The sequence below is a fragment of the Trichechus manatus genome, unplaced genomic scaffold, assembly GCF_000243295.1.
Source record: "Trichechus manatus latirostris isolate Lorelei unplaced genomic scaffold, TriManLat1.0 scaffold00002, whole genome shotgun sequence".
NCBI lineage: Eukaryota > Metazoa > Chordata > Mammalia > Sirenia > Trichechidae > Trichechus > Trichechus manatus.
In genome coordinates this window covers 2,915,122-2,930,244 of record NW_004443938.1, presented here as the reverse complement: position 1 = coordinate 2,930,244, position 15,123 = coordinate 2,915,122, and the positions used below count along the sequence as shown (strand labels likewise).

The 15,123-nt window shown below is 43.7% G+C and overlaps 1 protein-coding gene across 1 annotated transcript in view; it reads left to right on the top strand.

Moving 5' to 3' along the window:
• AFDN (afadin, adherens junction formation factor) overlaps positions 1 to 15,123 on the top strand; it is a 119,870-nt gene that overhangs the window by 23,061 nt on the left and 81,686 nt on the right. Inside the window, exons 5-7 of the mRNA XM_023728482.1 lie at positions 1,419 to 1,576; positions 7,934 to 8,045; positions 9,897 to 10,064. Coding sequence (XP_023584250.1) covers positions 1,419 to 1,576; positions 7,934 to 8,045; positions 9,897 to 10,064 — 438 coding nt within the window. The remainder of the gene's footprint in view (positions 1 to 1,418; positions 1,577 to 7,933; positions 8,046 to 9,896; positions 10,065 to 15,123) is intronic.

Below are 15,123 nucleotides of genomic sequence, written 5' to 3'. Positions count from 1 at the left end.
CAGGGACACAGTCTGAGGGCTGAGGGCAGGGATGATGTCTGAGGACAGGGACGCAGTCTGAGGGCTGAGGGCAGGGATGCCTGTCAGAGGGCAGGGACACCGTCTGAGGGCGGGGGGGGTGCGGTGTGTGTGGGGGTGTAAGGGCGTGGGGGAGGGGCAGTGTGAGGGTGGGGACAGTGTCTGCCGTGTTTACTGCTGTGTCCTCAGTGCAGGAGCAGTGGGGTGTTGCGTACATGCGTGCCCGCCCGAGGCGAACACACAGGGACAGCCCAGTGTCACGGACCTGGCTTGTGGGTCTGCACTGTGACTGCTGTGGGCCTCCTTGACTCCGTAGAAGCCAAACTTACATCAGTGTGAGTTAAGCTATCAGAATGCGGCTTGTGGCAGACTTGTGGCATTGAAAAAAAGAATGTGAGAAATTATGAGTACCCAGAATAACTGCTTTAGAATTAAAAAAGAGCCAAGGAATCATGGACATTTAGAACTTGCTTCAAGATCTTTTAATCTCGCCGTTTTAATTTACAGGTGAGAAAATTGAGGGTTAGAGAGGTTAGAAAGCTTAGGCAAGGTTGCACTGTATGAGAGGAGACTTGGAGCCCAGCTTAACTTCCTCCCTCTGCCTGGTTCCTGTAGCCTCATGATTTCTAGGCTTGTAAACCTTAGACCGTAAGCAGAAAGCAAACTGTGACATCAAAAATGACAATGTAACATATATATAGAATTTCATTAAAAGGAAACATACAAACAAACAAGAAAACCTCAGGATTTCCAAATTGCTGTGCTCTAATCGATTGTTTTTTCCCAAATGAGTTCACTTCTAGGAATGACATTCGAGTATGCAGCCTGGAAGACAGGTAGAGCCCAGTGTTTGGTGGCAAATACCTTATAGAAAATCTTTGTATTGTAGCACCTGAGATCTCCTACTTCCGAGCCCAGCGTTTTTCAAATTGACTTATTTTGTGCAGTTATTACTAAGTTGATCTGGATTTTAAACTTCTATTTCAGAAAGTTGAAAAAAATGGGGAAAATGGGGATATAAAAAGTTTATCAGTAAGGAAATGGAAAAGCACGCTTGGAGAAAGAGTAGCGCTAGGAGAAAGATCTAGAGTTCATTGCTTTTTCTGTTCTTCACCTGTAGAGTAAATATGTGCATCTTTGTTAAAAAAACTACTGTGACCTGAGACGACCAGAAACAGTCTTTGGCACACAGGACTATTCACTGTACAGAGAATCACTAGATCAAAAAGTCACTGCTAGTGTACGTCTTCTAACAGGAAATGCAAATAGAATTCTTGTACAGATTCTTTGTACTCACTGCGTTTGGAACTTACGCACTCTTAAGTGATTGTAAATGTTAGTTGTTGTTATTATTGACATAAAAGAAATTTGTGTTCAAAAATGTCAAAATGTTTTTTCAGGTGGAACACTGAGAATTTATGCAGATAGTTTAAAACCAAATATTCCCTACAAGACAATCCTCCTGTCGACTACCGATACTGCAGACTTTGCTGTGGTTGAAGCTTTAGAGAAGTATGGTCTGGAGAAAGAGAGTCCTAAGGATTACTGCATCGCCCGGGTAAATGCTTTTATCTAATCAGCACTTCTTACCAATATTAAATGTAGTAGGATTTTGCATTGAGATGGAAAGAGAGTCTTTAAATCAAGTTTAAAGATACGCAGATTTTGTCACCATTGTATTATTTCAAATCTGATGATCTGAAACCATATGTTAAATCTGTATAAAAAACAGCAATCTCCCATCCATTACGAATGTAGAACGTGTTCATTGTTACAAAATTAGGAAAGTATAAAAAAGGAAATTGAAGAAAAGAAAAATCACCCATTGTTCTACTACTGAAGGATGATCACTCTTAGTATTTTGATGTCGATCCTTCCAACTCTTACTTTGCGTATACAGATAACTTTTTTCATAAGATCTATTTTAATGATAGTTTTCTTGTAGTTTTTTACTAAGCTATATCATGAAGAAGGAGCTTTGGTGGTGTAGTGGTTAAGTGCTAGGCTGCTAACCAGAAGGTTGGTGGTTCAAACTCACCAGCCACTCCACAGGAGAAAGATGTGGCAGTCTGCTTTCATAAAGATTAAAACCAAACAAACCAAACCCATTGCCGTCGAGTCCATTCTGACTCACAGTGACCCTATAGGACAGAGTAGAACTGCCCCATAGGGTTTCCAAGTAGCACCTGGTGGATTCAAACTGCCAACCTTTTGCTTAGCAGCCGAGCTCTTAACCACTACGCCACCAGGGTTTCCTCATAAAGGTTACAGCCTTGGAAACCTTATGGGGCAGTTCTTGTCTGTCTTAAGTAAGGTTGATGTGAGTTGGAATCGACTTGACGGCGTTGGGTTTGGTATATCATGAAGATTCAACTTTTAAATAAATTACAGTTTGCTGTTCATAATGCCCAGCATCTGGTTGATGTGTTCAATAGTCATCCGTAGTTTTTAGAGGTAAAGAATATATTTTTGACCCTAGTACTAAAGAAATAAAATGAAATTTTATGTTTCTGAAATGATTTGAGAACACTTAGTAAAATGAGAGTTTCTAGTCGGAGTAAAAAAACTGCTTGGAAAATTCTTGACCTCTAAGTCAATCAAGTATATACTAATTTCTTTATAGCCAGTATTTCCCTGGCAGAATGTCAGTTGACAATACATTTTTTTTTAAAAGATGCCCCTGTTTCTTTCATCTTAGCAAGTGATTATTGAATAATGAAACAGGGTGATTACTTGTTTTAATGCTTTTCTTCCCTGAAATTATTGAGGTGTAATTAAAGTATAACAAACTACACGTTTAAAGTATACTGTTGCCTCGGTGTACACAATGAACATTTCCATCATCTTCAAAAGTTTCTTCATGCGTCTTTGTGTCTCATCACTCCCTTCATCTCCCGTCCCCAGGCAATCGCTGGTCTGCTTTCTGTCACTATAGATTAGTTTGCATTTTCTAGACTTTTTACATAAATAGAATCATACAGTATGTACTCTCTTTTTCCTGCCTTCTTTCAATCAGCATATTGATTTTGAGAATCATCCATGGTATGTGCATCAATAGTTGCTTCTTTTTGTTGTTGATTAGTATTTCGCTGTATGCATATATCACAACTTGTTAATCCATTTGCCTGTTGATGGGCATTTGGGTTGTCTCTAGTTTGGGGCTTTTACACTACAGTTGCAAAGAACGTACACGTGTTGTCTTGGGTAAATACCCGGATGTATAATGGCTCAATCACTTGATAGGTGTGTGTATAACTTTTTAAGAAACTACCAAAATACAAGTGCTCTATATGCCTTTTTGGCAATACCAAGCTGTCTTGATTACTGTAAATTTATAACAAGCCTTAAAATCATGTAAAGTAAGTCCTGACTTTGTTCTTTGCTTTTATCTTTAAAAACTGCTTTGTTTATTTTAGATTGTTTGCACTCCTATGTAAATTTTAGATTCACCTCATCAGTTTTTACAAAAAAGTCTGCTGGAATTATGATGGAGTTTGCATTGAATCTATAGATAAATTTAGAAAAACTTCTTATCCTAACAATATTCAGTCTTTCCACCTATGAACATAGTATGTCTGTTTATTTAGATCTTTAAGTTCTCTCAGCAATGTTTTTAGTTTTTTTAGTGTAGAATTCTTGTACTTCTTTTGTAAGAGATAGATGAAATTAAATAAAAGGACTTGCTTGAATTTCATGGTATTTTCTTGCTAAAAATCTAAGACGTTATAATCAGTTGGAAAAAGTTATCTGGTAGATGCTTAGTTTTATGAATGTAGCTCAATTTTCAGCTGAAAACAGATGAGAAAACAGATTTTTCCCCATCAAAAATGACAATAAATGAATAAAAAAAAATTCTGTAAGCCCACAAAAAAAGAGATTGGGAGAAGAGATGACAAGAATTCAGAGTTGTCAATGAAATTTTGAAGATGTAATTGAGTGATGTTTAACTTACTAGACCCGAGAAAGCTTGTAGAGAGGAGGTCAAGAACAAAGTGCCTATATCAGAACCCCAGGAAGACACAGCAATTAGAGGCTTTAGGTACTTTCTAAGGCAGTATTGAAAGTTAGCCTGAAACAGAAAATTTAGTTGAAGATTTTTATGAGCAAAAATATATCCCCCCGCCCAATCCCCTTTCCCATTTCAATCACCACGTCCACCCTCCCCAGCTGAACGGGGGATTGAACAAGGGAGGCCTTGGGTTTGGGGATACCAGCAGAGCAGAGGTGGCGAGAGATCTTTACTGAAAACAGGAGGATTAAGTGTGAGTCTGCACCCAGAACACTGACAGCTAGGTTGAAGGAGTCCTCCCAGGAGAACTTGCTGACCAAAGAAGATAACGTCTGTATACTGACCTTTGGAGGTTCTGGTCCAGTAGTCCCACTGTGAGGCCCGCCAACAGTCATCCTTGCCCATAGATACATTCAGGCTTACACTCAGCTTTTTTATGACTCACTATCAAATATGAGTGGACAGGGTCCAACAGACATTTGAGAAAACCCTTTAAAATGAAAGACCAACACAAATAGATAAAAGAACCTGGAGCTAAGAGAGACAATGTAGACAGCAGATGGGTCTCCAAAAAACAGAGATACTCAGATAAGAGGGATGTTGCATCCATGAAATGAGACTAGAATGCCTTGAAAAGGAACATTTAGAAAAAGAGCTGTTGGAAATGTAAAACTATATAAATAAATAAGAGATAAAGGGGGAAATGCCAGTAGGAGGGGTGGAAGATAAAGTTAAGGGAATTTATCAGAATGTAGAACAGAAAGAAAAGGAAGTAAAACAGAAAAGATAAGAAATTTAGATTATCAGTGTAGGGTATCCAAACATTAACTATTAGGAGGACCAGACAGAAAGCAACAAGAAATGAAGGGTGGAAGCTACCAAGAAGTACTACCGTAAAAGCTCCCAGAACCAAAGGATTGGCCTTTCTAGGTTGAAAAGGCTTGCTGGAATGATGGTAGAGTTACTTTGTAAAAGATTCAGACTAAAGCATATTATTTGAAATTGCAGAAAACTAAAGGTAAAGATGGGTTAATGCCCTAGAGAGAGACATTGAAGTCACGTGTAAAGAGTTGAGAATAAGATTGGTGCCCATCATTTCAGCAGTAACAGTGGAGTCTGGAGTACAATGAAGCAGCGCTTTCACAGAGTGAAGATGATTTTCAGTTCAAACTGTCAGTCAAGTGTTAGGTGGAGTAAAGGCATTTTAAAACATACGTAGTCTTCATGAATTTACCTCCCATGTGTCCCTTCTCAGAAAGCTACTGGGCGACATACTCCAGCAATATGATGGGAGAGGCCAAGAAAGAGAAAGATAGAGGATCTAGGACTAGAACCTGGCACTCGTATCTGTTGCTGTGGAGTCGATTCCAACTCATAGCAATGTACAGGACAGAGTAGAACTGCCCCCTAGAGTTTCCAAGGAGCACCTGGTGGATTCGAACTGCCGACCTTTTGGTTAGCAGCCGTAGCACTCAATCAGTATGCTACCACGGTTTCCAGAACCTGGCCCAGGAGAAGGTAGTTCCAAGGATGATGGGGAAGGAAGAGTCTGAAAGAGCAGTGCAGCTATCCTAGACAGCAGTCATTTTGGAGTGGAAGTAATACCTAAAATTAAAGAAAAGACAATAGCCATTCAAACATATCCGTCAGAGATATGATGGTGAATATTAGTTACAACATGTAAAATAAACCAATAAATAGCCAGTAAATTCCTAAGTGTATTTCTCTAAGGATTTCCTTTTTGCAATATTTATTGTTGTGGCAATAAACAGGAAGCACATGAAATGCCCATCACTAAAGGGATGTCTGTGCCATTGAATACCGTGTTGCTATGGAACATTGTGCGTGAGAGCTATAGAACTTGACTTGGAAATATAGAAATTTTATACAATATCCAGCTTTTGGAAAAACCCCCCATCGTAAACAAAATAAAACCCAAAACAGAATGCTGCATGTATACACGAGCATAGAGAAAGGTGTGTCTGCAGGGAGGATACACACTAGGTTGTCAACTACCCAGGTAAAGAGAGGAAAAAGAGCCTTCTAAAGTACCACGTACGTTTAAGATATGAACTTCCTTATATAAAATGAGTGTCTAAGGATAATTATGAGAACATGATCACAAAAACAGTTACCTTACAGTTTTTTTTTTCTTAACTTTCCTCCTTATGTTTTTCTGTATTGTTGGAATATTTTTTACAGTGAGTCTTATGTTATTTGGAATCCAAAGAATATACCCACTCTTCACTTAATTGATACAATGTTTCAAAGACCTGGTCATTTTGGGAAAATAGAGGATGGCTGTATCAGATCATAAAATGAGAATGATTACATCATTGCATAACTGCCGACTACATCATTAGATAACTGCCAAACCACTGAGAATCATGGCCCAGCCAAGCTGGTGCAGAACCTGAACCATCACAGCCAGCGCTACTCTCGCCTCACACCTCGGCATTCGTTACTGCCGGACATACGTCGTTACAGCGCAGAGTAGTCAGATAGTAGATTGTTCAGCTATTGTTGTAAATGCGAAATGTCAGCTAATGAGATAGTTGGTAAGTGAGGAGTAGGTGTATAATACAGCTAATTTCATTGTAGGACCCCTGGTGGCACAGTGATTAAGCACGTGGCTGCTAACTGAAAGGTCGGCAATTCGAACCCACCTGCCATTCCACTGGAGAAAGATGTGGCAGTCAGCTTCCTTAAAGATTACAGCCTTGGAAACCCTATAGGGCAATTCTACCCTGTCCTACAGGGTCACTATGAGTTGGAATCGACTTGATGGCACACATAACCTGGTCAACAGATAAAGTGTTGTAGCTGAAATTCTGCCATACTTTTTCTTGTTGGGGTAGGGTAGGGTTGAAAGAGTGCATAGTCTAGATAATTTTGCCTTCTTTCTGAAGAAAAAATACTTGCAAGAGAGAGGACATTGTGGTGCGTTTTCTACCTGGCATTTAAGTATGGCTCAGGGAAGAGCATGCTGTAGTGCTGGGCTTTATGCAGTAAGGGCCTGTGGTATGATCAGGTCCATGGGTAATGATGCATTTTATGACAGGAGTTCTTTACACTGAGAATTGGTGAGACTGCTATAAAAAGTCGAGTACTCTGAGGCGGCAGTGTAAGCAAAGACCCAGTCCTCTTCCCTCTGTGTCCCCGCTGAGGCTGTGAGCACAGTGCCCAGCAGTGTGCCCAGCGAACGGTTTTGGTTACTGTCAGCATTCAGAATGAAGGTGGGCGGAAAGTCCACGGAGTAGGTGAGATGGTTACACCGTGGCCGCTCCTTCTCTTCCGTTGACTGCAGGCGTTCATGGATGATTCCAAAGACTATTTAACTGTGGAAAAACATACGGTAAAGAGAAATACAGAATCAGAGTTCCTAAGAGTATTTTGAACACACTGTCTTAAAATAGATGCTTAAAAACATTTTTTGAATAAACAAATAATTCTGTAATACATCTAAATGATCCGATTAAAATTTAAAGATAGACTATCTACAAGAAAAAGGAAAGTATTCTGTTGTTATATGATAGTTGTTAACATAAGAGGTCTTACATTATATGAAACTCCGTTGTTTGAATTGAAAAGGTGAGTTAGGGACTACAGAGATTGAGATTGCAATAATGACACTATTTTCCCTTAAGAAATTACTCACAAGTCAATGGTACCACATTGTCTTTCTGTTTCAAAGTTTCTAAAAATACTCCTATTACTATGGGGAGGGGCAGGGAGGCAGGTGACTCACCTTTTAATTGGAAATTAAAGAGACTTTTGGACAGTGCTTGCTCGGTTTAATTCTTCAGTGACTATTTTTTATTCATTCAAAAATGGTATTCTTTCCTTTAAATACTCGCTAATTTACTTTTTAAATGTGATATTCACAGTTAATATGTTTTCTTTTAGGTTATGCTTCCTCCTGGATCCCAACATTCTGATGAAAAAGGTGCTAAAGAAATTATCCTTGATGACGATGAGTGTCCCCTGCAAATCTTCCGGGAATGGCCCAGTGACAAAGGTGAAGAGCTATTGTATTTCTTAAAGGGTTACTTCTCCTGTGATCTGTTAAATCTCTGTGTGATATGATACACCAGTCGTTTAGTTTACTTCTAGAGGATGTAGCTGTGTGCAGGAAGTTATTTTTTGATGGTGCTTTATGTCGTGCTCTGCCTCCTTCACTGACATGCTGAATGGCTCTGATGTGGTGCCCTTGTCCTTCGGCCACTCAGTGCTATCTTAGTCTTGAGGGTGGATCCTGGGCAGGCTGTAACGCTGCTGTCAGAGGACCGTGTCTCTTGAAAGGCCAGACTGTTGGTCCTGTGGCAGGAACTGGAAGGTCATTGCTAGCTGTCAGCAATAGAAGACTTTCCATAAGAACTAGGTGAACCGGCAGTCTTTGGACAGATTTGTTGCGACAGGGAAAACAGTCGACGGACCTAGAGACTTCTCAGTGGGTTAGTCATTTCAGATAACGGATTCAGAATTTTCACTATTCAGACAACCTCAGAGTAGAGAAGGTTGTTTTTGCCGAAATACAGTTTTCTTACTTTCAAATTCATACCATGAGCTAACTCTTGTCCAGTAGAAGGCCTTTGCATTAATAAAGACATACAAGTTTATCACCAGTAATCACCTCAATGCTTGGATTTGGATGGGTGGTTTTAAAGTACAAGAAAAGAAGGGCTGTTCTCAGTAAGCAAATTACTAGCCTCCTTGATACTTTTTTAGTACTTTTTATGGACAGTGTGAAGTTAAACTTTATTCAGTTAAAGTCAAATTGCTTTGAATTCTGAACTAATTCAGTTGAACTAAATAAAAATCAGGTTAACTAAAAATGTATTTTTGTATATACAAGTATACATCACTGAACGTCCACAATACATTCTGTGAAGTAGGATGTCTTGCGATTTGGACCTTGTGCAAACACCATGTTATGTACAGACAGTCCCTGTACAATCCGTAGTTCAATCCCCATAAAGCCTGCTATATTAAAACCTTATGGGAGCTGGATACAAGAGGCCGGCGTTGCCGGGTATGCAGCTGGGTGGAGGGAAGGGGGCTTCGTGACAGCTGGATCAGGACTTTGTGCACATCTGGGCAGGGAGGGCGCGCAGAGGTGCCTGCTACGAGTGGGTGTGTGGATGCCCAGAGCACGGCTGATGTTGGCAGCCCTGCTGCTGTGCTGATGGTGTAGCCGCTTCCCGATCACGTGCCGCCAGAACTGAGACCCCACGAGTGCCCTGGGCCCTGCCCGTGGCAGGGATGGCGGAGCCTGGGCAGACGCTGCCCTGCATGGGGAGTGGAAGGCTGCACGGCTGCTGGGGGGGGTGCATGAAGCCAGGTGAGGAAGGGGAGGCGCTGCAGGGATTGGGGTGTGCCCTGGAGCTGCGCCGTGCATTCATTCTGGGGGCTTGGGGTCTTTAAAACCACTAGGAGGAAATGGCAAAGGGAGAGCTGCTTTCTCTTTAAAAAAACCCTTATGGGACCACGGAGGTATACGTGGTGGGACATTGCCTGAATGGACGTTATGTGGCACATGACTGTACGTGTGCATATTTATATAGTCATTGATCAAAGGGTTGTTTACCAAATAAGACATTCACTTATTCTTAAACTGATGTTATTTTTCAGGCATATAACATGCTTGAGTAATTGCTAATTTAAAATCATCTTTGGAGATTTCTTGCTAGAGTTTTTCAGAACACATCAAGAGACTACTCTTTCCTGTACTGAGTAAAAGTGAACGGTGGGTACATTGTTCCTCGGGAGACATGGCGTCATCTTGCTAAGTCTGTGCGTAGCTCACTGCCTCTGAACTGGCCATGCTGGATAATGCGAGCGGGTGGTGATTCTCCATGTTCCTTTCTAGGGATTTTAGTCTTCCAGTTGAAGAGGAGGCCACCAGACCACATCCCAAAGAAAACCAAAAAACAGGTGGATGGGAAGCCACTCAAAGGGAAGGAGAGGGCCGACGGATCTGCCTACGGCTCCTCGCTCCCTCCCGAGAAGCTGCCCTACTTGGTAGAACTAAGCCCAGGTGAGAAATGAGGTCATTCCGGCCTCAGTGGTGTAAAGGTGTATTATTTAGCTGTGTTTGTGCTCTCTAGTGGATTTTGTTTAAATGCCTTTGTGTTGGTTGACTTAACGTATTTTAGACCATTTAAAAAAAAAAAAAACTTCATATGATGCCATTTACTTAAGAAAAAAAAAACTCTAGGGTCACGTGAGGCATACATTCATGCATAAAAATGAAGTTCTCATGGAAAAAAGTTGAAACAAAGTTGAAAAAAATGAGTGGAGAGAGATTTTAGGGGAGTTTTAAATTATCTGCTCCCTTAAAAACTTTTTTTCCAAAATAACCTTCGTAAAAAAATCTAGTAAAAGTGACAAACTGGAATGTACTTCTCTTGGGACAGATTTTATGTATGTATATATATTCATACCCTTGTTTAAGGTATGAACAGTGTCTCTTAGTCAGAGGAGAGTATTTATTTGGTTTTTAAATTATAATAGGCTAATTTTATTTTCATGTGAGTCCTCTAAATAGTTTTTAATTGTAGATCTCTCATAAGCTGAAACTATTGTCATAAGTTCAATATCAGGTAGAGACATACATTGACATTCTTAAAGAAATGTTTTTACCACACGTCTCTATGTAGTGTATGTATTTGCATGTATGTATGATATATATGGCATATTGATTATTCAGCTAAACTACCTCATTTCTCATTTATTTGGTTAAAACAGTAGTATGTGATTTGTGTTATAAAATATAGTGAAGGACAGAGTATTTCACCCTTCTGTCCCACCTTGAACGGTTTTTACAGCCCAGTTAGTAATTGTAGAAAAAGTTACCTGAAGCATGAACCAGTGGCGTAGATGACCTAGGGTCCCTTGGACAGGAACTGTTGTCCTCTTTTTTGATTCTGGAGTGTTTATTTTTATGTGGAAGGTTGGTTTCGTCTCACCGCTGATTAAGTTGTTATAGTTAAATAATGATTACGTGTGGCCTACCTGTTCTGTCAGTACAGGAAATAAAGTGCTGTAGGTGGTAGGTTTTATATTTAACTTGTTATGTTTCAGGGTGGGTTTTGTCGATTAGCTTTCTGTGAAGAATACGTTAGTGTTACTTTGTCCCTCGGTTTTCTGGCTGGAAGGTTCACTTGCAGTCCCGTAGTCCGGAGACGGTGGGTGCCAGGGTTATTTTGTGTCTGTAACGTGTGGGAGAGCGTGGGTGCTTGGTTGTCTGCAGTAATGCCTGGCCACACTGAGATGGCCATTTGTTTTTCAACTTAGACATTTTTTAGGACCTGTTCTACTTATGGGGTCTGCCTTTAAAGTTTTGCATGAAATGCTCTAAACTAATGACTGTTTTCCCCAAACCTGGTTTTTTCAGGATTGAGGAGTGTTAGCCTAGAGAGAAATTGATTTAGAATAGTTTTCAGTTGAAAAATGGAGAGCTGATTTGGTGGTCGGCAGAGATAGGATGAGAGTTACTTCCTTCATTTATCTGACAAATATTTATTGAGTGCTTATTATATGTCAGATGCTGTTTTGGGCCTGGGAGATGCAACACCAACAAAACAGATAAAGGCCTGGACCTCGGGGAACTTATATTCTAGGGAGAATGTCTGTTTTGACGGCTTCTTTCAACTTGCAGTCGTTCAAGTAATCAAACGTTTAGAGGTGTTCTGTAGGCATGAGAAGATCACAGGCCTTAGAAGATAGTAGTTCTGTGCTACTTCTCTCCAAACGTTGGCAGCACACACGTTACGTGCTTTGTAATACGCCTCCTGTGTCCCGGCGCTCTGCTGCCTTACTGTGCCAGCAGGTATTGAGCGCCTCCTGTGGGTGAAGCAGTGGGTACAGAGACGAGTGAGACGGTGCCTGCTTCAGACGACCCCGCGCCAGCGTGTGCCCAGACCCAGTGAGCGTCTCTTGGGTGCTGGCTTGTCTCCTGAGGTGTTCTTTCCGGTTCATTGGCTGCCTGCTGGGTAGCTTCAGTTGGTCACAAACACCTGAAATGCAGTGTGTCAGAACGGAAGTCATTTTTCTTCGCCTGGGCCCCAAGCAATCAAACAAAAAAAACAAAAAACCCTCTTTTTTCTTCTGTTCATGTGTTAGTGAACATGCCCTCCTCCTCCATTGTTCAAGCTGAGGCAGGGCCTCTCACTTCTGTGTCTGTCCAGCACCTCCCAGACCTGTGTGCCCTTTGGTGCTCCTCCAGCTCAGCCGCACCACCGAGCCCCCTCTGTGTCCCTCACCAACCCCCCCTGGCGCCTCACCACCGAGCCCCCTGGCGCCTCCTCACTGAGCCCCCCCAGCACCCCACCACCGAGCCCCCCTGGTGCCCCTCACTGAACCCCCCTTGGTGCCCTACCACCGAGCCCCTTTGGTGCCCCTCAGTCAGATGCTCCTTTTCCAGCCACAGCGATCCCTCTGAAGACCTGCTTCACCTCCTCACACTCGAGGAGAGCCCAGACTCCGTTCTGGGGTGGGGGCCTTCACCATGTGGCCTCTCCTCAGGCGCAGTTGGCTGTTCTTCACTCCCTACCACTCTGTACTCTGTTAGCAGCGTTTCTTCCTCCCTCTGGGTCTCTGTGTGCTGTCCTCTGCCTGCAGTTAGTGTCCTCCTCTTCCTCCTTGCCAGGGACCCTGCTCCTTCTTCACATCTCACGGTGGCTCCCCCTTCCTGCAGGATCCCTCACTTTTCATCCTCCACACCACGGGGTCTGGGTGCTGATGCTGCACGGCCCCCACCCACATGTCTCACAGCATCCCTCAGCGCTCAGTCTGTGTTCCTGTGACTGAGAGCCCTGTCTTCCCTATCAGGGGTGACAGGCTCAACAGAGGGTAATAGTATCCACCACAGTGACAGTAACATCAGTGAGGAAAAGTACTGTTTCACGAAAACTTGTGTCACACACACAGAGGAGGTGCTCGTGTATATGACACCTGGGTAACAGTTACGCCCTGTTGTGTTCCGACCCGAGAAATCCTAGAGGGCAGGCACGGTGTGTCCTTCGTCCCTGTGCCTGGCACGTAATGGGCACTTAGTAAATATCTGTCAGGGGAGACCCTGGGGGTGTGGAAAGGCATGGGGGGAGGACTAACCCAGCAGCAGGAGACTCTGAGCTGAGTTCAGAATCGCAAGGCTAAGAGAATGGGAAGGGGGCTTGGGGCAGAGGAGGCGGGCCCCCTGAGTCCCGGAAGCAGTCAGGAGGAGAGTAAGGGCGTGTGTTACCTGCGTCGGTAACAGTGTACACGTGACGCTTGGGGTTTGTGTAATGGAGCCATTTGTTCCCCACTCCAGAGCTCGGATGGACTGTAAATACAGAGAGATCAGTGAGAGCAGTGCAGACGTCATAGAGTTTGTCATTGCTGCAAGGTGGTGTCCTGTGAGGTCCCTGCAGGAGAGCCTAGTGTGAGACCCTGGTCTACAGGTGTGGCACCCTTGCTGAGGGTGTGGCTGTGTCCCTGCAGGTGGAGTGAAGTCACAGCCAGTCAAGGGTGCAGCATGGGTGGGTGGTCAGGATGCCGTGGACGGCGCTTCCCCAGCTTGGTCATGCAGGCCCCGCTCCCCTGGTTCAGAGGGAAAGAGAAGAAGGGACGTTGACTGCGTCTCCTCTGGGTCGGCTGCTGGTGTTCTCGTGTGTGCCCGTTTGTCATCGCGGCCGTGCTCGTCTTTTACAGCTGAACCCAGTAATGCACTGTCTTGGGGTGAGACACGGGCTCGGTGGCATACCCGAATGCTGTGCCAAGAGGCTCTTGCGCCAAAGCCATGCTCTCTTTACCAGGCCCTGCCGTCTCTTGAAGTTTTCCTTGTAACTAGCTGAGGACTGTCAGCATGCTGAGTGAGGTGGGTGTTCCTCGTGGGAGAACGCGATGTTCACGCGTGTTGATGGCTGTGAGCGATCAGTCCTGTATTTCCACCGCACACCTTGTCGGCTGTGGGACCAGGTGAAGCTAGCTTGGGACCAGAGGGTTTTGAGATGTGGGCGCATGTTTCCACTGTCTTTAGAGGAGTGGGGTGCACAGGTGGTGGTGTGTTTTGCTTTGGATTTCAGTGTGCTCTTTAACAGAAGAAATCCGCAGAGTGGGTGGTGACTTTGTGACTGACCGCTGCCCCTGCCCTTGCTTGGTGACTCACCTGTCGTCCTGGTGTTTCCTCTAACAGTTCGCCGCTGGTTCTAGGACACTCACTGACTTGGAGCACTCTAGTCTCGGCCCTCAGTTTTGAACGCACTTTCACCCTGTAAAGTTGAGTCTGCGTGTTATCTCACTGCAGTTTCACACGTTCCTGTCTTTTCTTTCCCCTCCTGCGCGTGTTCTGCACGGTCTCTCTCCTGCTGGCGCTGCCTTCACCTGGGTCCTGTGCATGCGTCCACCCAGGGAGAAGGAGCCACTTTGCCTGCTACAACTACCACACTCCCGAAGGTAACGCTCACCTCATACGATTGCTTACGACTGGACCACTAACAAACTCACTGCAGAATAGTGGGAGCAGGCTCCATGCTTTATGTACCAGTTTCTGAATTGATAGAAATTATGTTAAGAAGTTTAATATACTATTTTTTAATTTATACTCAGGAAAACATTCAATATCTGGGATTCATTTCATTTACTAGGGGCTCATTTTCAAAAATAACCCATTCCCAGGCTAAGTTTTAAGTGAGAAATTGGACTAAAGAAAGGAGAGGCTGTTTTCATACCCTTCCTCTCCCCTAAAATTTAAACATCAGCCCCTCTCCCTAACCCAGAAGAACCAGTGTGTTCCGAGAGAGAGAGGACAGGAGTAGGAAAGAGAGAGGGTGGGAGGGAAGGACAGAGGGGAGGAGGAGGGAAGGACAGAGGGGAGCAGGAGGGAAGGACAGAGGGGAGGAGGAGGGAAGGACAGAGGGGAGCAGGAGGCAGAGAGAAAGAGGCCGGAGAGGGAGGGAGGGAAAGGAGGGAGGGAGGGCAGGCAGGAGAGCTGTTTTGTTAGCTGCTGTTCAAGTAATGTGACTGCAAGGGTGGATGGGGAGAAGTGCCCCAGTTAGTGGCCGTGTGTGATGATCTTGGGAGGGTACAGCGGAAGAGTCTGGCAGAAGCCTGGC